The sequence below is a fragment of the Rhyacophila brunnea genome, unplaced genomic scaffold, assembly GCF_057557595.1.
Source record: "Rhyacophila brunnea isolate RB1 unplaced genomic scaffold, BYU_Rbru_1.0 scaffold_8, whole genome shotgun sequence".
NCBI classification, from domain to species: Eukaryota; Metazoa; Arthropoda; class Insecta; order Trichoptera; family Rhyacophilidae; genus Rhyacophila; species Rhyacophila brunnea.
In genome coordinates this window covers 3,309,566-3,331,255 of record NW_028233350.1, presented here as the reverse complement: position 1 = coordinate 3,331,255, position 21,690 = coordinate 3,309,566, and the positions used below count along the sequence as shown (strand labels likewise).

General features: G+C 35.9%; 2 protein-coding genes across 3 annotated transcripts in view; one reads left to right on the top strand and one right to left on the bottom strand.

The window, feature by feature from the left end:
- Positions 1–607: 607 nt before the first annotated feature.
- Positions 608–4,495, bottom strand: Sap30 (SIN3-associated polypeptide 30). The gene is made up of 3 exons (XM_085958908.1): positions 4,073–4,495; positions 1,801–2,019; positions 608–1,344 (listed from the first exon to the last, which is right to left on the bottom strand). Exons 1-3 carry the CDS (start codon positions 4,262–4,264, stop codon positions 1,216–1,218), a joined length of 540 nt encoding a protein of 179 aa, XP_085815034.1. The 5' UTR covers positions 4,265–4,495; the 3' UTR covers positions 608–1,215.
- A 55-nt stretch (positions 4,496–4,550) lies between these two features.
- LOC147063831 (high mobility group protein DSP1-like) overlaps positions 4,551–21,690 on the top strand; it is a 54,112-nt gene continuing 36,972 nt past the window's right edge. The window contains exon 1 of one of the 2 annotated variants that reach the window (XM_085958906.1): positions 4,551–4,959. In XM_085958906.1, the coding sequence (XP_085815032.1) occupies positions 4,855–4,959 (105 nt within the window). In that variant the 5' untranslated portion in view covers positions 4,551–4,854. Of the gene's footprint in view, positions 4,960–20,617; positions 21,298–21,690 lie in introns of those variants that run through there. The other variant, XM_085958905.1, reaches the window with a different exon arrangement.

Genomic DNA, 21,690 nt, shown 5'->3' with positions numbered 1-21,690 from the left:
TCCGTCTTGCTCTAAATAGGCACCCTAACAGGAAGGGACCTTTGGCTGTTGGATGACGTCAGTCATAATTACGAAAAAAAGTGAAGCCATTTTGAAACTGAAATAAAAATATGGTGTTTTAAAGGGTTGAAGTTTAATAAATAGAAGACATGATATAGGGGTTCAAATTTTTTTTCTTTCTAAGCTTAAGATTTTTAATTTAGCATGCTTCCCCATGCATCGCTGTCACATTTGTGTTTTGGAAGAAGGAATGATCACGGGGGCAAGGTGAAAAAACTATCCAAAAAATTATTGTTGAATAGTTGTAAACAAAGTCATACTAAAAGATTTATTTTAAATAAGGTCTATATATCATTATAAGTTTAGTATTATGATGTCTAGACTGCTAAACGCTTAGGACGAACAGTGGTAATGTTTAGAACTAAATACTCACACAATGACGTGGAGCCCCGCCACTAAGATTACTCCGAAACGTGTCGTACTTTAAAATTTTATTAAACATGGTTTCACATAGTACGTATTTATTGTACAGTAGAACCTCACTTTTTCAGGTATTCTTTTTATAAGGAAAAGGTACAATTCTAAATATATAATTAGTAAAAAAAAGTGAATAAAAAAAAAAAGATTTATTTGGACTATCCTCGCCCCTGATGAGTCTGAATAATCGAGGTTCTATTCACTATCACTACTTTATAAGATCATCTGAATTCTTAGGAGGTAATTAATATTAAACAGTCAAATTTATGATAAATCATTCACAATATTCAATTCATTGGTAATTATTAACATAGCATTTTCATGGTAAAAGTTAATTTAGAATAGGGCAATTTGTTATTTGACAGGAAACTGCCCTAATAATCGATTTAAATCATAATACCATCACACAAAAACTATTTACAATAATATCTGATAGTGCTTTATTTATGAATAATAAAAGAAATCTGTTGAATTTTATTAAAATACATTCAGCAATGTAGAAATTTTATGCACTAAACTCTCCCTTAAAGGACGCTCATGATACAGAATTGAAAAATTATTCTACAAATTCGATATGCAGAAAAAAATTCAATTTACAGATTTTTTAAATATAGAGAATTAGGCGGTCGGCGAGATAATGGTAAATCAACCAACTCTTAAGGAACAAAAAAATATCCGTTAAGTGAGAGTTAGGTGTACTAATTAGTAATAAAATGTAGTCATTTTAAGTCTTATATACTAAATTGTATCAGAATTTAATCCATTTTTCTGGTCTAAAGTATTTCCATTTGTTTTCACTGTGTAGATAAAGTAAGCTATGATTTCTTTTTCATTCACGGGGAGAGACTTGAAGTGTTTTTGTATTGTCTGAAAAGCAAAGCAAGACATAAATAAATTAATCATTATCAACTGAACAAAAGTATACTTTTAAACGAAAAGTAAATAATCTTTCATACCCAACAGTAGCATGTTTGAATAATATGACAACTTATTTAATTCCAGCACTAATATGTTAATACAAATATGTGAAAAGACTAAAGATGCTACAGTGTATTTCTAAAATATATAGTGGCCGACACGTCAGAGTGCTGTATGTAGTATGAAAAAATTGAAGCGTACTTCAGATATGTATGTCAGTAAGAATAGTGTAGCAGGACAGATTTGTAGTTACCTAGTTGGCCTTGATGACATGTCAGTCATTATATAGAAGTCACACTATAAATTGTAAGATAAAATATCAAGTGTCATCAGACGATGCTGGACATTGTCACTTGTAACAATGTACACTGTATAATATGAGCAAGAGAAGAGAATCACACTTACATCGGCTAGTTGAGATTTATTCCAGCCGGGTCGTGAGGCGATTTTAAAATGTTTCCTGTACCTCCGGAGGGTGTGCACTTGTAACTGGTAGAGGTTCACTTCCGGCAGGTCAGTATCGGTTTCATTGCTGTCGTCTTCGGACTCCTTGCGCCGCCTTTGCTTGTTCCTCGCGCACTGGATCATCGACTTATGATGATCGCAAATGTAACTGTGACGGGCCTGAAATGATATATGATATTATATATGATGAAATATTTTGCATTACATCGTCATGCCATCGGCCGCAGCACGAAATTGCAAGTTCCAATGGTAGTACTAGTTATTGCTTAAAATCGAGTGCACATTTTGCTCATACTACTTAGGAAACGACCACCATTTTCTACAGACAGTTTACCATATTGCATTCGAAGTATAAGCAAGAACTAACACTACTACCGAAATTCACAGTTTTGTGCCGCGGCCTGACTATAGATGGCCTTGCTATATAGTTCTGCAAACAAATAAACTGTATTTGATTAAGACCAATAAAATTATAATAACAAACGGCTCCATTCTAGCAGTAAACATGACTGCAAAATTACTGTAGGGAAAAGATAAAAGGGGATAAGTCTAAAAACCATGTTGTCCTGGAACAAGACTTTATTTTGCATTATGTGAAAAATCAGAATATTCAGATAATTGATCCCAAAGATCTTAGCCTCACTATGAGTGTATCACTATCACTCAAGTCATAGAATAATGAATTGAGTATTTGGTCGCCGCAGAGATAATTTGGTTTAATAAAAAGCCCAGAAAGTCAGAAATGACGCTCAAAACTGTCATTTACCGGAGTCTACTTCGGTGGAAATGCAAAATTTCATTAGATGTATGACTGTATTTTTGTGAATAACTGCAGAATAAAATATTTTTTTTAGGTACTATTAAAGGCCCACGTGCGCCACGTAGGTCAAAATGGAGTTTTGTGCTATTTTCAAAGCATGATCCTGGACATTCCTGTAGATAATCTATTTATATAATTTTGAAGCCTTATTATCCTTTATATTTATTTTAAACATTTGATGACTGCATAAAGTATTTTTATTACATAAAATAGTATTCTTTTATATATCTTCGATCTGATGTTTTAAAATATAGTCATATTTCAGTACATCCATGTACAGTGGTGTTAAGATTTTTTAGTTTTATTAATTTTTAAACGCATTTATAAAACCATTAGTAAAATTTTTGTTAACATAGTGAAATATTTATGATAAAATATTATACTTATTTTATAATCTCTGTGATCTCAAATTTGACAAGAATTAGGCATTTTATTATTCAAAACACATTTGAAGATAATTCTAAAGATACTGATTATAAGCTATGTCTTTGACCATTATTCAAATGTGATAAACATCCTACGAATAATGATTGTTTTATAATAATTATTGACCTAAGATTAAGGTAAGTAGTATTTTTTTGAAATACGCCATTTCTATTGGCATTTCCCAGTAGTTAAGCTACAACATACGGCCGTAGCCATAAATTGACAATCGATAAATGAAGTAGGGAGTAAGATCATGTTAATGTGTGTGTTTGAAGATGTCCCGTTAAAAAAAAACATTTTTTTTTCCGGTTAGGTAAGTACATGTTCAAACACACGCGTTAACATGATTTTATTCCCTACTTGAGTTACAGTTTGTCAATTTTTGGCTACGGCCGTATATTGCAGCTTAACCACTGGAAAATGCTAATAGAAATGGCGTATTTCCAACTCTAACTCACAATTGTACAGTTTTAATGTGAATTGCAAGATGATACCGATATGGAGATACAGAATTCTATCTCATGTTCATTGGGCATCCCTTTTTCAGATATCTGTAAACCTGGTCGTACAAAGCCCGCAAATGACACAAGTGACACATTTCTATATTGGTAGGTAGTGTTGCTTGTCGCCGTCTGTATCGACCGTTGTCAAAATAAGAGTCAACACATTATTAGGAGCAGCTTAAATCGTTTGGGGCCAACCCTACTTAATCACATACAAACAATATTCGCATAGTAGAAAATCACAATTAAAGAAAGCCTAGTCTTTATGATAATAAGCAGATCTACTTTGTGGCCATTCATCCTTGAAATGAAAAATGCTACAAATGTACCTACCTTCTACATATTTATGACAAGCCAATAAAAATAATGGTACAACAATTACCGAATTGTGGGTAATAAGGGTTTATATTATTATAAGCTACTATAACTAAAAAGAAAAGTTATAAAATAAGATGATACTGACCATACTGTCACTGCTGAGCTTGAGTCTTCGCTGGGCGACTGTCTTCTGTATTCGCTTGCTGTAGGAGGCATTCCCAGCTGAACGCCTGCATCTCTCCCCGTCGTCGAATAAACAGCATATCTGATCTAAGGGTCCTCTGGAATCTTCTTCGGTGCTGAAGCCGTTGTTCATTTGATGCTCGCGTTGAATCATTAATATGGCCGTGGCGGGCTGTCACTGGCCCAAATCACTATTTAGAAAACTTCAATTATCCACACAACAAGTAATTTCACTAAATATGAACGATGAGTTTGCGTAGATTGTCAAACAAGTGAAATTTCAACATTACAAATTACCAAAAAGATTTGCATAAAGAATTCACCACTTTCAAAATAAAAGAAACACACGCACTTTGACGTTTGACATAAAAGCGATCGTCGCGACAAACCAAAACGACGGCTGTTCTATTAAAAAAAAACTAAATATCTCGTTGTTAATTGGTTCATATGCGATAAGTAGGCTAAACCACGCCCAGCAAACGTAAAATATTAATGTTAAAGTTTTACGTAAAAGTAATTACCTTCCACAAAAACGATTTATATTCCGACTGCGTAAACATGCAAACAAAACATTTGAGATAATATTCAAACGCGGGTACTGTTAAATTCACAAATAACATTAGCGACTGAGCTGACAGTTTCGAAAATGACACGGGATTACTGTTATTAGAAAAAGAAACAAAGCCGGTTGTAAATGCTTTATGTTTATTGGTTGACAGAAGGCGGTATTTATAAATTCCACCAATGATTATCCTCGGTTTCCTGAAGCGAATCGCTCGTGTATCACTTTGTAAGTGGCGTGGGGCCGTATCAAAATTGTATCGAAGCTGGGAATATATAGAGAACCAGGTGAGATTCTGTTTATTTTTCAAGATTTGATATGTCAGATATTTTGTACCACGTCGTCGTCTCCACCGCATGTGAATTATTTTTTTTACCGGCTTCGAGCGACCCGTATATTATGTCAAAATACTATTTTTTTATATAATTCTATCGTTCTACTTTACATAGGCAAATGGCTGCCGCACTGAATGACATTTGTGTATGCGCGCAGTATGCATATACGCGGGGAAGACGTGAAAAATATTGTATTTTATGTCGATTTTAATTGATTTTATGTAATATTACAGACGCAGAATCGTTCGAAATATGTTCATGCTCATTTTTTAGTCACACACTATGCACTGTCAACTCGGCAGGATCTCGTTTCGAAATATTTATCAATGTCACCGTATTATTAACGGCACGATTGTGTAGTAACGTATTTGTTTACAATATTATCAATGCACAGACTGCGTGTAATACATTTCGTAATTACCGCATTCGTAGTAAACATCATTAAATACTACTTAATTTGAGAAATGATGGCAGTTTTATGTAAAAATTAAGACAATGGAGGGACTAAACATAGGTACATTGAAAAATAATGCACGTTTTGGTCGTTTTGTCATACATACCTAATCATAATAATGGATAAGTAAAAAGCGTAAAACGATTGACGCCGCGCCGCTACCTCGTTATTTCATAAATGGATTAATTTGATAAAATTGATGATTTAATTCTAATTCCGCATCCTTTTTTCTACAATATGCATTGTCAGCTCGATTTTTAATTAGGTAACTACATAGGTACTATTTTACTATTAACGGTAGATTAATGTATGTACCTACCTAGGTACCTATTTGTTGTTACAATAATACGTTCGTTACACATTGTTAATTTATGTTATCATTAACCAACACATATAATTGTTAAATACCTATACCTAATACGAGAAATTAATGTCTACACCAGCGTTGCCAGTGGTACTGGGGTGCAGTGACGTCCCGTGGGGGTAGGCAGAATGAGCGTCGCTTGGGGGCGGCAGTTACTCGAAAGGCGGCAAATTGAAGAGAATCATTAGGTATATATAGAAATAGGTAGGTACCTAAGCTTAGCTAAAATTCAGCTCATTGGATGGAAACAAAATGTATTATTAACATAATGGTTTAGCAGGACGGTATTTTTTTTGTCGGGCTCGTGATGTCTAGTTTCTTTCCGTTGTCATTGGACGACACATCCTGGTGAGCAGCAATGACACATGCAAATTGTCAGGTGAAGTATTTTTAAATGTATCTGAATCCGTGGACTCTCAATAATGTGTATTAAAGTAGATATGGCATTTAAATTAGGTTTAGTGGTATATTTTGTTAGTAATATACGTATACAACACCTTTCTCAGATATTGGAGTCATGGAAGGATGATAAAAAATACTGTATAATAAAATGGGGTGTTATTCTGGCGCTTCCTAGGGGCGGCATTTTGTCTAGGGACGTCACTGCTGGGGTGCCGGGCCTCAAAATACTAACTGGGTTGCGGTTTTCGCCATAAAATTATGTAAACTGGTCAATATTCTAGTTTCTTCTAATTAATAGGTAGGTAGGTATGACAAGTTTTTTGTATTATCATTTCCTTGTGGATCCATCTATTTTCTTTACCGTTTCTTTCTAGAAATAATTTCTTATGATTAGTTATACGTAGGTATAGGTAATACCTATATCAAGGTAGGAATCTACTTTCATGTGGTAGGTATTGGTACGAAAGTATGAAATTATGGTTGCAGGATAAAATGGGAATGGAAATTCCTTGAATGAACATTTATTTTCAATTCTTCATTGAAATCAACATCAATATAATATGTACCTACCTACCTAGGTATTAGGTAGGTATCTACTACAATAATTATCAGCTCTTTATAAATGTCTTGGGTCGAATGATGCTTAGGTACCTAATTATAATGTTTTGGCAAATTATGGAAAGATTTCAACCGTTTCCACTAGGAATGTCTTGGTTTTTTTATGAACTGTTTCCAGCATTGTGTCCTATTGGATAATGACAGGTAGACCTACCCACGTTGACGTTACTTAGTATATTTTACCTAATTATTAATTCTTACCTTTGCCGAATAGGTAGATATGTAATAAAAATTGGAAGTATTAATTAATATCTGTTGCATTACCTATGCCGCTATGCCAGAGGAAAAAGGCGGCAAAAAGTGATTTTGCTGCGAAGTGGCGCCAAGCGGTGAAAATTCTCACTACTCTTTGTCCGCCATATTTTAAAACGCGGCTTCGTAGTTCTCTTCAATAATAACGATTTCTTGACAAAAATTGATATCAAACATTTAAAAAAAACCTTTTCTTCCAAACTCTGCCGATTTCACTGAGTAGATAGGTATACATGTAACTGTAACGACTGTAACCTATCTACTATCTTATTTATTTTCTAGAACAGTGGTTTTCAAACTTTTTCTCCTCGCGGCGCATTTAGTGTCTAAAGATTTTTTACTGCGCCCTAATGCTAATTTTCCCGCAGTATCTTAAATCTTTAAATCAAGCTAGACATAGCTACATATAGGTATACCTCAGTGGCGAAGGGTGGAGGTAGGCTGTTAAGATTCGCTATAAATAGTGCACACTTAACTTTGTTAGGCATATGTATTTATTTTTATTGAACTAAGACTACAATTTACAGATGGTGTTAGTTAGTTTTTAAAAATCAATTAAACCCTGCCTAAACGAAACCATAATAGATTTGGTCTAATTTGGGCGATACGACAAAATTGTGCACGCTTTTTCATTCATAGTTATTTGTTTTCGTTGGATTAAAACTACATATTAGACATATTGTTGGTTCATTTTTTTAATTCATTAAGCCCTGCGTAAACCAAACTAGAATAAATAAAAAATATTATTCTATATATAAAATACTCAAAGTTATGTATGATTTAATTGCATAATTTTAGATATTTTATAGATAGACATGTATTTTTTGACTATTATCTATTATGGCTTGGTTTCTCAGGGTTTAATTGAATTTTAAAATCTAACCAACACTATCTGTAAATTGTAGTCTTATTTCAATGAAAACAAATATGTATGTCTGAAAAAGTTTAATGTACACTATTTATGGCGGATCTTAACAGCCTACCTCCACCCTTCGCCACTGGTATACCTAATAACTGCCCCATAATATTCTTATTCTCAAATCTTATCTAGTCACGTAGTAGGTACCTAGGTCCCTACTTCTGCAACAGTCAATCAATGTCTATCTACTTCTCCGTAATGTTGTCCACTCGAAAGGATTTTTAAAATCAGTTACTGAAGTGATAAATACTTACGTGTTTTTCAAAAACAATTTTCAGAGGTCAAGATTTGTCCAGGACGCAGCGGTGGACAATGTGAATACTGCTTTCCTAAAAGATTGACATTGTATAGCCAGTGCTTATAAATATTTATTTATCTGACAGCATGTTTAAATTCACTACTGTATGAAGGCCTCCTCAATCTTTCTCCAGTCTTCTTGATTCTGTTTCGTCAATCCAGCGTACCCTGGGGCGGCTTTTTCATCGTCTTATATCTTATGTCCCTAGATTGGGTGGAGCACATGACGGCCGTTGGACAAATGCGATAATCGACATAATATACATATTCGCTTATTATTGATTATATTGATTTGATTCTGATGGCTGTATCCAACTCTGGGTTTAAATTGTACATCTGGCAAAATTCATTTGTTTTTCTAATGAATGCTCTAGATCAGGTACCTACCTAACATATGGGTTTCAAAACGTCCACTCTATGGATACACCTACCCCAAGCCTTTTGGACACACAAAATGCTCGGCTTGGTGTGAACCTCTTTGCAGGTGAAAATTATTAATCTTCTAGTGCCTATTCCTATGCATCTGGGATTTTTCTACTATGGTAATAAAATTTTACCTCGAAAATCACTGGTCTTTTGAGTCATGTATTAAAAATACAATAATTGAGCGTAAATTGGTTGCGAAGTCAGTTACCTCCATAAACGTTTATTCTGAGATAATCTGAGGCGTGCCATTCCTAAGTCCACAAATATGGGGGAACTTGGTTAATCGTTTGAACAAACCTAGCAGGACAATAATAGTTATTACGGTTGCCGTTTATAGATTTACATTTTTACAAGATTTTTCAAAAAAGTTGAGGAACTATTAGTATGTACCTACTCACTTTGATGAGAAAAATGATCGCATGCTCATGATCATTGGAAGAAATTTCAATTTCAAATTATCCATGCATTTATCGAAATTGAATCAATGTTATCAATGAGAGATTTTACTTGTGCATGATGCTATCGCACTTAATCCTACAGTTTGTTAATTTTATTACGAATTTTGGATGAAATATTGCAATGCGATGTTTTACTTTTTACATAATATGAAACAAACAAAAACAAACGGAAACAATAACGGCAGTTTCCGATCTCGTATTATGTTGGTATGTCAATAAAATGGCTTATTTCTTTCATAGGTATTTTTATAGTTTTTGAATAAAAAAACTGTTCTATAATGTTATTTTTTTATAAGCATAGGTACATATAACATTTTACCATACTTTGTTTATAATTCAGTAGCGAAGGGAGGAGGTAGGCTGTTGAGATCCGCCATAAATAGTGGACATTAAACTTTGTTAGTCATACGTATTTGTTTTCATTCAACTTAGAATACAGTTTACAGATGGTGCTTAAACCAAACCATAATAGTTTTGGTATACAACTTTGGGCGATACGACAAAATTGTGCACACTTTTTCATTCACACTTATTTGTTTTCGTGAGATTGAGAATACCTACATAACTAACCCCCCCTGCCTAAACCAAACTATAATAGATACAAAAAATATTATTCTATCTACAAAATATCCAAAGTTATATATCATTTAATAACATCATTTTAGATAGACGAGTATTTTTTACTATTATCTATTATGGCTTGGTTTCGCAGGGTTTAATTGAATTTTAAAAACCAACCAACACTATCTGTAATTGTAGTATTATTTCAATCCAAACAAATACGTATGACTGAGAAAGTTTACTGTGCACTATTTATGGCGGATCTTGACGGCCTATCTCCACCCTTCGCCACTGGTTTAGATACATTACAGTTTACATTTTTATTGAGTTAACAAGATTTTCCTTTTGTTTCCAGTCTTCCAAATGCAGTGCGATTATCACACGCCATGATTGCATAAGTAAAATCACCATTTTTAGTGTACTTATTCATGTGTTCTTTTTTTAAATCAAAAAAAAGGTCATTAGTCGCATAATGAAGGAGGGTATTTTATCAGCAGTAATATTATATTACAGAAATATATAGCTCTCTTCAGATCATTGGGTAGGTACGTAGGTAGGCAGTGTTGGTACCTATGTTTTTTTACGATAAAAAAATAAAACAATAAAAACTTGTAATAGCCCATACCGGTTGGCGTGGGCGTTGGGTACCCTGCCCTGCCGGCCGCAACTCTATACTAACTCGCTTTTGGTTTGTAACACTTTTATTCCACCATCAGCATGGAGATGATAATATTATTATAAAGAATATAAAGTGTGGGGTATGAATAAAACTATTTTACGATGCTTCACCATAGTTACCGTGCCATTGTGATGTCACCACAGAACAGATAATAAATAAGAATTATGTTAGGCTATATCCCAATACAATAAATTTTGACGCAGTGTTTTGAATGTGAGTGTCCTACGAAAATGATCCACACATAGACGTGAAATAGTGTGTAATACACCAATATTAAATGAGCGTCAATGCATAAACCAAGAGAAATTGTCAGTATTCTTGACACGTCGTCTTTAAATTTATCCCGTGTTCTTCCTTACAAGAGATCGGTTGCCTACTTCTCCTTACCCGTTACGTATTTCAGTTCCTGTTATTTCTATGTTCCCTGAAGAGCATACATAATTGAAACGGCAAATAATTTTCAACAATGGGTGGGACGAAATTTCGTATTCGTTGCCAATCGCTGAGCGTCATTCGAGGTGGGAGCACGTCATTTTTTTTTGTGATGGCGTTGTAAGAATATATTCTTATATCGTGTAAATATTACTAAAAAACGTTATGCCTGTACTCGAAAAATAAAACATGTCAATGAATATATTATTATTACTAATATAACAATAAACATAACACTAAATAGGCGCATGTTGAATTTTTATGACAAATTATGTTCCGTTCGGCACGCGTCATTAGCAGAATCCGCACGTCGCATACTTACGATCTTTTTAGACCATGCCTCAGCTGAGGTATAGCCTGAATGCCACGGACAGTGGAGAATTACCCCACCCCATCCGGCAATCTCTTGTATAAGGAATAATTGGCCGAAACCATGAGGCCGATTGACATAATTTAAGCCGAATCCTTATCAATCAGTGATATTTAAATTTGTACGATAAAAAAATGGTATCTAGCCATTATTTAATATACGACATGTCATTATCAACCGGGGTCGATCCACTACTGAATAAATTGGTCCAACGGCTGTCTAGTTGCCGAACGACTTGTGGAGGAATTGCTATTTTTTTCATCAACTTGACGACCTACACCACATTGTGTATTTACTCTATGTCTACCTATTTATTTATTGGTTTATGTTGTGGTTTTATCGCGTTATGCCCAACGTGCACTTTCCCATGACACGTTCGCTACTCGTAGTTTTTTGATCTATCTTACTTTAAATGTCCATGTTTCACGTCATGCAAACGCGGGCATCGGTAGTACATATTTGTTGAAACGAGGTCACATTTTGAGATACTATTTATGCGCCCAAATACGTTCCATGCCAGTTTGGTTCTGGGGACAAACACGTCGTCCATAGCTTCGTAAATTTAATATACATTTGTTGGCCGAGGTAGACGTAGTTGTTGATCCGCTCGATTTGAATGACATTGGATAGGGTCGCTTTTGAGTAGTTGAAAGTGTGTATTCAACAATTATTTTTGGAAGATTTCTAGGGTCTCCGCCCACCGAGTTGCATTGGTGGTTGGCTCGTTACATTTAGAAAAATGGTAATAAGGCTTGCCACATTACGGCAGCTACTAGTCGTTGCTACAAGTCGCAGACTAGGTGTTCATTATGCGTGAGAACTGCATGCGCACCACTCCGGCGTAGAAATGTGAGTGTGATGAATTAAAATCAGAATTACATATAAATGCTACAATCTGATATCATATTTAGTCAACACTGATGCAAGTCGCAGAGAAAACGCTCTCATCTATGACGAGTACGTATTTACAATGTACTTATCAATGTTTTACTGTCATTGTATAATCGTATAACCTATCAATTCAATCATGACCCCCATATCCTGAACCGGGCTCTCAGGCTAGGATCTTTGGTGGGCCCCCTACCTATCGCTAAGGTTAAAAGCAGTGACGCACTACATTAACATTTTTCAGATTGTGTTTTAGGTCAAATTAAGGGTACTTACACAGTGTATTATTATCGATTTTTAATACATCTACTTTAATTAGGTATGTTGTTGTCGAGTATAAACACACAATAATCAAAAATTACATCGCACAACTTAATTTAAAATTTTAATGGTCATAAAGTATATTAGCACTGCAGGCGACTTTTTTTTTACTATTAAAACCAATTTATGATGTTTGTTTATCTCACTTATCCGGTCAACCCACCACGCCGGCCCTTCCCCCCCAAAGCCCGGGCCCCCAGGCTAGAACCCGGTCAGCCCCCTTGTCGGGTCCATGAATTCAATATTAGCATAGGAACTTTTAACTCTGTGATTTCTTAGTCATAAGGTATTTTTTTTGAAAACATGTTTTAATTTTTCATTCATATAATTAATATTATAAATTGTATAAATAACTATGTAAGTAGCGTCATTTGTCTTATTTTCGACCGATCAGCTATACAGCGGTGGCTTCAGGAAAAATGAAACTCCGGAGTTTTGAAACGTATCGAACCTTCCGCCGGTTTTGTACTGCGATACAAGTTTAGAGGTCGATGTCCCTCCCTGAGCCGTCAGGGACCTCTTTTATTTAACATTATAATAATGTGATATCTGAAATTAATTAGTTAATAATCATCATCAGCCTGAATCTATCCACTGCTGGATGAAGGCCTCTCCAAGCTGATTCCACTTCTCTCTGTCCTGTGCGTTGCGTTGCCACGTACTTCCGCAGAACTTTATCATTTCATCGATCCAGCGGCCTCTAGGTCTACCTTGCGGACGTTTTGTACCTCTTGGATACCACTGGATAACTAAATTTTTCCAACAATTGTCTCTTTTTCTAGCTATGTGTCCAGCCCATCTCCGTTTGAGGCTTTTAATGAACTCATCACATCGCAAACCCTTGTCTGCTTCCTTATCCACCCATTCCTCTTTATGTCCTTTCGCGTTATGGACAGAATGCACCTCTCCACACCACGTTGTGCTACTGTAAGTTTCTGGATCTCTCTTTTACTAGGGGTCCATATTTCACACGCATATGTGATTACGGGAAGCACACACTGGTTGAACACTGCTCTTTAGGCACAGTGGAAGGTTACCTTTGAAGACATTATTCATGCGGTTAAAAGCACTCCAGCAAAGCTTTACTCTGCGAACAATTTCATCAAATAAATATACACCCATCTATAGACACTAATAATAATAATTAATAATACGCAATCGGCATACGGAATGACACGATCGCCATGCCCCGCGACTATTTAGATCGCGTAGATCGCCCTTGTAGCGTCGCTGTGTGGTGAGAAGGGGTCTGAGTTATAAAGTTTTAATGACGCGGTCGCACTCTCGGATGACATACGTAAGACAATACTTATGTCATGACCTTTTTCCCTTTATAAAATCTTGATTATAATAGTGGATGCGGATCGCTGTTCAATTTAAAAATTGGTATATTTTATTCAGGAAGAATGTGACATTAGTCATTGAAAATGCGTATTTTGTGGTGTATTTTATTATATTATATGGAACGTAACTTACAAAATGGTTAAAACAAGCTACTAAAATACTAAATTAAGACTCCATCACCGGTAGTAACCATAATTGGTATAGCACTCGTCCGGTATGTGATGGATGCTGGAGCATTTATGTAGGTTTTTAGACTGTTACAAGTTATTTATTGTTTTAATTTATATGACTTATATATAATTTATAATAATAGCATTTGATACCATTAACGTGATTAAAATCATGATTAGGCGATTATAAAAAGTATTTTGGAATACCTGACCTATGTAGGTACATCAATAATAATATTATGTTTTAGTTTTGGATCAAAATATTTGTGGACTGATTATCATTCTCGTGTTTTCAATGATTATGATTATTTAATCGCATGGCTCCCACAAGGGGGGGCGGGGGAATGACAGGGCTCTGGCCTGGGGGCCCGGCGTGGCGGGTCAACCAGCTAAGTTAGGTTAACACACATCACAAATTTACTCGTGATAATAAAAAAAGTCGCCTGCGACGCTACTTTCCTTCGAAGCTATTGAATATTTTAAATATGCAGTTGTGCGTTGCAATTTGATGTGATATGATGATTGATATACTTAAATGATAACTTCTGTGTAGAATTTGGGAAACACTACTGTAGACCATAACAGTGCCCTTAACCTTAGCGATAGGTAGGTGGGCCCGCCAAACATCCCGGCATGGGGGCCCGCTTCAAGATGTGGGGGCATGGTTCATCGTCTTTCGCCCTCTATCTAATGGATATGAAGTATGTAGAAAGAGAAAAGGGATTATGAATGACAATATTTTATAAATTGACAGTATGTTTTTACCGTATGTGGCTCAATATTGTAGAAGGCATTGGTGATGTGATGATATGGTTTGACTGGTGCATGGTAAGGAGATGTTCTTCAATTCCGTTGGCAACCTTCAACAGAAAATGGCACCGAAGAATTAATAAGCATAATATGCACGTTAATGTTATTTAGGGCATAGGGTAATTTATAAATTAATTACAGTTTTAATTGGTATGTTCCTAAGACCTTGCTTAATTTACGCTGGCATGTATATAAGTATTTAAATATTTTATTAAATGGCATGAGCTACCTACATTTAGTTTATTGCTCTTATTAAATCCGCCATGTTTTTAGGAGCTGCAGATTTCAATGATTTGTATTTCCATCCATTATTCCCCTTTTTTGGGTTTACAGCCAGCCCCGAGCTGCTGGGAGGGTCGGGTTTTACGATTTTTGGAAGCTTTCGAGATAAATAATAATATGTATCCCAGATATTTGCTCTATCTTAGAATTTTCTTGCTTAAATAACAAAGTCGTTACTTATTCTCTTTTATATTCTTGTTGACGATAATATTACGAGAGAAAATAAATTAATTTACATTTTGTAATTTGATAATAATACATGAATTCATCTCATAGGTATATTGTGTAAAATATTTAATAAAAATGGTCTGCGCAGTCCCAATTTAAAAAATTAATCGAAGTTGACGACATGAATAAAATAAATGAAAATAAAATTGTCATTCGCACTACGCATAGAAAACTAATTATTAATTAAATTATATACTTATGTTAGTATGTGTATTTTATATCGTGGTGGTTCCTTAAAGTAATGGGGAACAGTTTGTAAAACATGAAAAAGATTTATTGGAAGGTTTTAGAGGACATTCATTCTGTCTATTTGGATATCTTGATAAATTATTAATTAACAATTATTGTGGAAATAATACTTTCACATACGCACTACATTAATTTTCCTTGGCAGTGGTGAAAAGGTGATGGTGAGACTAGGTACCAACTTTATAGGAGGGGAACATAGGCCATCTTTTTCTGTTATTTAGCTTGATGAACGTTCATAAATTTAATTATAGATTCCAGCATACAATTCCTAATAAGTACTTAATAAAATTAACAATTTTTTTTTTTTTTTATCTTGGATACAATTTATATAAATGATTTCAACTTATATAAATGTTCGCGAATTAATGAGCAATGTATAAAATACTCAGGGCTCGAAATATACCGGAACGCACCGGAGCGCCGTTCCTGCTCGTGAAATTCTAAAAGATACCGTTCCGGCTCGTGGCTTCTTTGAAAATTGCGTTCCGTTTCATGTTATTCAGATAATGTTGCATGTAGGTTTATAGTTTTTAAAGTTGTAAGAGCTGATTCGTGGGAAAAAAATTCGCCTGTGGCGCTAACAAGATATAGACAAGTATATTATTTATTAATGATTAGTCCTACAAGGTCTATAATATAATATAAGCTGTTCGGACTTCAGATGTGTTTACAAAAAGGGCTACAGGTCCAGGACCTTAAATTAGTAGGTCTCCGGAACCTGAAAAATAATTTGAAATCACAAAAGAACCTTGCAGCGAAAGAATACACAAATATACGAGCTTTTAAAATTTTGAAGATAAGAGCCCAATTCTAAGAAAATTGACGAAAAATAAGTGATTTTGCAAAAATAAGTAGGTACCCATTTCAAAAAAAAACTAGATTTTAATGTTGTATTGGGTGGGGGGTAATGTGTATTAGCGCAGAGCCCCTTCAAGTATAAATGAAACCCGGATAATTAGGCATATCCCCCTTATGATATCCGAAAAATATTTAACATAATTTGATATTTTTGAATGATTATTCAGCGCTCCGGTTCGTCAGATTTTCTATTTCGAGCACTGAAAATACTGTTAAACGAACATTTTTATACAATGTTTATGTATTTTTGTATTCCTCCGGGGATGGAACACATTGTTCATGGACAGATCTTCCCAGTTTGGACTAGGCCTGGGAATGGTGATTAGTGATCACTGACATTTCAGGATTCACCGATAATCTCCTTATCGATTTGTCATACTCATACAATCTTTAAATCTATGAAAACCAACCTCTTCGATAGAAACGATAATGCTACAAATTATAGATGAGTGTAAATTAGCTGCTTTTCATTATTTGTTTTAAAACCTTCACTACTTTTTAGGAAAAGTAAAAGAGGATTGAGTTAATAATTTGGCATAAGAATATCAATGTTTCTTTGGGAAATTGACCGGAATGCTTTGCGCGTTTATGCATTATTGTTAATTTCACATAATTACGTGGTACCTACATAATATGTAGATAGATATTCAATTTTTCCATATTCCTTTTCCACACATTACGGCGTTAAAAAGTTGGCCGTAATACAATCATAATGCTATTTGCATGTAAAATTATTTTCCCTTTTCTTTGTTTCCCTCGAGTTCCCTGTCATATCATGCTCTCATCGTTAATCTAATGACTAATCCCTTCGATTGAAACGACGCTAGAAGGAATGATTTAAATATTTTCTGCAAAATAGAATTTTGATGTAAAAAAGTTTACGTTTAATCTTTCAATATCGATCTATTATTAATGTCGTGCCAACTTCGATTTTCCGATGGAATTAGCGGTAGCTACTTTTCTAGTTATATGAAAAGTGCCTTCGAAAGAGATCGACTAATGGAAATGGTACTTATATTAATTAAAACAAGGTTTGATAAAAATATTGAACCAAATGAACTATTATTTTGACGTAGCCGTAAAATTGGTTCAGCTTTGTGAGTCGATATTATTTATTTTGTTAGGGTTGCGTAAAAAAATATTTGCCTGGAGCAAAATAAACGTTTCTGACAGGACAGTATTATTCCTATATTGATGGTAATCATAATGTCCTTTATTATAGAGGACAGTGCATTATTCGGGCACGATGATTTATTTATATATATATATATATATATATAGGTACTTGGAGTGCACATGACTAAAATTCTGTATATCATTAATTCATACTACATTCTCGTGATCATAATATGTACACCCATATCATCATTATTGTCTTTTTCTCCTCAAAATACTTTCTCTATCTCCCTTGTCCTGGGCCAGTGTCCTCCGGGTGTGTCTACACCGTTCGCTCTACCATCCTTGTTAACACCGTCCAACTACTGGAGTATGTCACTACCTTCGACCATCCAGTCTTCTATCCAGATTCCAGGATGCCCCTCGGCGGTTGGGCACAGTCCATTCTTGCTATATGACCCGCCAATTGAGTCTACCAAGTTTAGTGAATGTGGAAATACATCTTCTTTGAAGAGCCCCTCCTTATCATAAATGAGTACTTCTTACCTTACCTACGTTGTTTTAAAAAAATCTAGATTCTAGACTTTTTCCTCTTTCAAGCAGACATTTTCAACTCATGTTTTTACGATATTTTTATTTGAATAGTTATACAGTAGGTACCCACATGTTATAGTGTGCTATGTTATTTATATCGCAACGGTTTCTTTCTATCCGCTTATGTCAAGTATATAAAAAAAAACATTTCCTCCAATGTTATGTCATAATGCCATCATGGACTAAAAATAAAGTAGATTTTATTATAGACACATGTTGGTGGAATAATTTGTCATTATTTTCAACATTTCGAGTGCAAATTTCGGTTAACGGCCGCGTGTTTATACGTTTTTTTTATGAAGTCAAGTTCTCATAAAATATACCATTGCCTCATGGACTGCGCGAAAAGTTTTTTTTTAAATTTTACTATGCTTAAGGCCCCCATAGACGGACAGTTCTCGTAGCAGTTTGAACATGGCACAGACAATAACTGTTCAATAACTGTACGTTAGTGGACACACCACAGATCAGTTTAACTACCCCATTTAAATCTGTCGAACTGTCAACAGACGTGCCCATATACGTACAGTTATTGTCCGTGGCAGAGCAAGTGTCAAAAACTATGGAGGTTATGTTCGCGGAGATAATACACAGGGGTATTGTTTAAATTAGTTTTAGGTAGGGTATACTTGAACGATGATACACGAATAATTTGACATAAATACACACCTATGACGTTGGTAAAATGAATCATGATTTCGCTAGTGGATTGTGTATTTTATCGATTCACCGAAACAATATTATACACATTCGTGTAAATATAAAATATAATCTTTTCTTTTGAATAAATTATTCCCTTTAATGGACAGTATTAATTAAGTAAGAAAACGGTAATATTTATAAAGGTATTGATTTTATATACAATAAGCCACAAAATTATATTTACATCAATCATCAGTATAATAATTAATTACTATGATATTATTAAAATATATACTTAGATTTTATTTAGATTTAGCGACATTGTCATTCACAATTAGGTATATTAATTTATGTTGTGAACGTCTTAAATTAATAATTTGTAATATTCACTACATACAATAAATAAAATTAGTCTATATTTTCACAATAACTTAATATTTATAATGCTCTCTAAATTTTTAACATTTATATTATATTGTATAAAATAATATGTTTACATAAATAACTATTACTTTGTTTTACTCTCGTAAAAATAAATAAAATATAATATTTGCGATCTCCGCGTACATAATATTATTATATTTTTAATAATAAATGAATTTGTATTTTATAACAAGCAACACCAGCCGTAGTTGTATCGTGCGGTATATTCTACTTTACGTTACCGCCATCTAATGTCAGTCGAGAACTTTCGGCTAGTTGAAATTCCAACAGTTTTACAAAAACACGGGAGTGGGGGGTCGCTGGCAGTTTGAACATGGCACATATCTGAAAGGTCGAAAAGTGTCCGTCTATGGGCGCCGCAGATTATCTACCAAAGATAACTGTATAGTTATTAACTGGCATGTTCAACATGTTACGAGAACTGTCCGTCTGTTGCCGGCATTACGAGTAGATAAAATATTTTGAGGCTTGTTCCTTTCAGTGAACCAACTCTTGCATAGGTATACTGTAAGATCTGTGTTTTGTTTTAATTTTCTATTGGCTGATACAGTAATTATTCGTTTCCGGAAATTTGTACGTATGCAGTTGGGTGTAAATAGTACAGTTCACTGTGAGATGTTGTATCGGAAATCGATGGTCAAATAGTGTTGGGATCAAATTGATGTCATAAAATTTGGAGAAGTGTAAGTAAATCATAATTTTAAAGATTTTCCGACGACACCGAAATTGCAGTAGGTACATAGTTAGGTACCTAATGAATTTGAAGTAAAATAGTAAGGGGTGACATTTTGAGTCTGTTTAGGTGTATGTTACTGCCTACTCCTTAGCACGGTTATTTTGTACTTTATCTCCCTGTAGGGGTTCCGCTATACTTACAAAAAGTTTGGGAATCGCTTAAATTAAACTTTAAGACAAAACATCAATGGTTTTCTATGACTCGCGAAATTTCTATTTATACTGCATCCAAGTCGAGTGACAACCCTGTCGCAAATTTAATTAACACTCATGTTATGTTCTCAGTTTAAATGTACTTATCTATTTGGGCATAAGCACCAGAATTTATAAAAAAATGGATGCTTTGAAATAATTTGAAATTTTACTAGGAAGTATATAAAGAATATAAATAATAATATTCTCAATTTATAAAATAATATTGCATTATTTGGGGTTGGAGCATGGGGGCAGACATCGAGTCGCGGGCGGGAGACCCGGGCCCGCGCCCGCAAACCTTATTGACCGGCCGCGGCGGCTTCGGCCTCCTTCGGCGCGCTCCGCTTGGCTTCGGAGGTCTCCGGCCGGCTTCGCTTCCGCTCGCCTCCCTCCGGCCCCTCGCCACCGATCGGGCCCGCTGCGTGTCGGGGGCGCCAGCGTAGACTCGGCGTCCCGAAAGTGCGACGTTGCCGTTCCTCCGCGCGCACACGGCGTTGTCTGCACACCGATTCTGTTTACCGCTCCGCATTTACATCAGTTTGCGCGCACAACAGCCTAACCGGCAGACGACGTTCGCGTACTATGGTCCCGGAGAGTGTTCTTTCAAAGTTTACGTTAAGATGACCGCGAGTCGTTTCGCCATCGACCGCGATTCAGTGATACTATTCCGATAGACGGATCTCGCGCCGGTCGGCCGCCGCGTCGCACGGAAGTCGCAGGCAGCATTCGAAACCGATCCCCCGGCCCGCCGAAGGGGATGCGACAGGTCTAGGCCTACTCCCGAGACCCGCCCGCCCCGACGGGACCAGGGCCGCCGGTCCCTTCCGCCTCGCCATGTCGGGAGAGGGAGGAGGCCGAGGAGCTTGGGGAGGCCGCGAAGAAGCGTCGTGGTGGCCGGCCGGCGAGCAGCTGCAGCAGCAGGCGCTGCTGGGGCACCAGCTCGCGGCGCACCAGGACGAAGCGGCGCGGTCCACCGCCGCCACGCACCAGCTCTTCAGTTATAAGATGGCGAGCAGCTTCCCGCAGCCGCCCGCGTCGCCCCCGGCCGCCTACGATTACAGGCTAGGCATGGGAGGACTGCCCAGAGCCGCCCCTGGAGATCCGCCACACTGGTGGTACTCCGCAGGAGTTGACGCTCTTCACCAGGCGCCGCTGGCGTTGCACTCGTCGCCCTCGCCCACGGTATGTCAGTGAAAGTTTGTTTACAATGGTGTTTCAATTATTGTCACCCAATCTGTAGCTTTCGGCTAAACTCGGTGTTATCTCTGGCGATGTCACCGTTTGACATCCTCATGTTTTGATTGTAACCCAACACACTTGTCAATAGACGTGTGCTAATATAACAATGATACCTGTCGATAAGGGCGCTTTGAATACTGTACATATTATTGTGAAATGTAAAATGTCATAAAAATCCTTTCTTGGTATTTTTGACACTCGCCTTGGATATTGTTGCAAAATAAAATGTATAACAATCAAAGAAAGCATGTCGTGTTAATTCGTGGCCTAATGATAATGTTCTGTGAATACTTATTTGAAAACCAATCCATCTAACGTCAAAATTACCGATCCTGT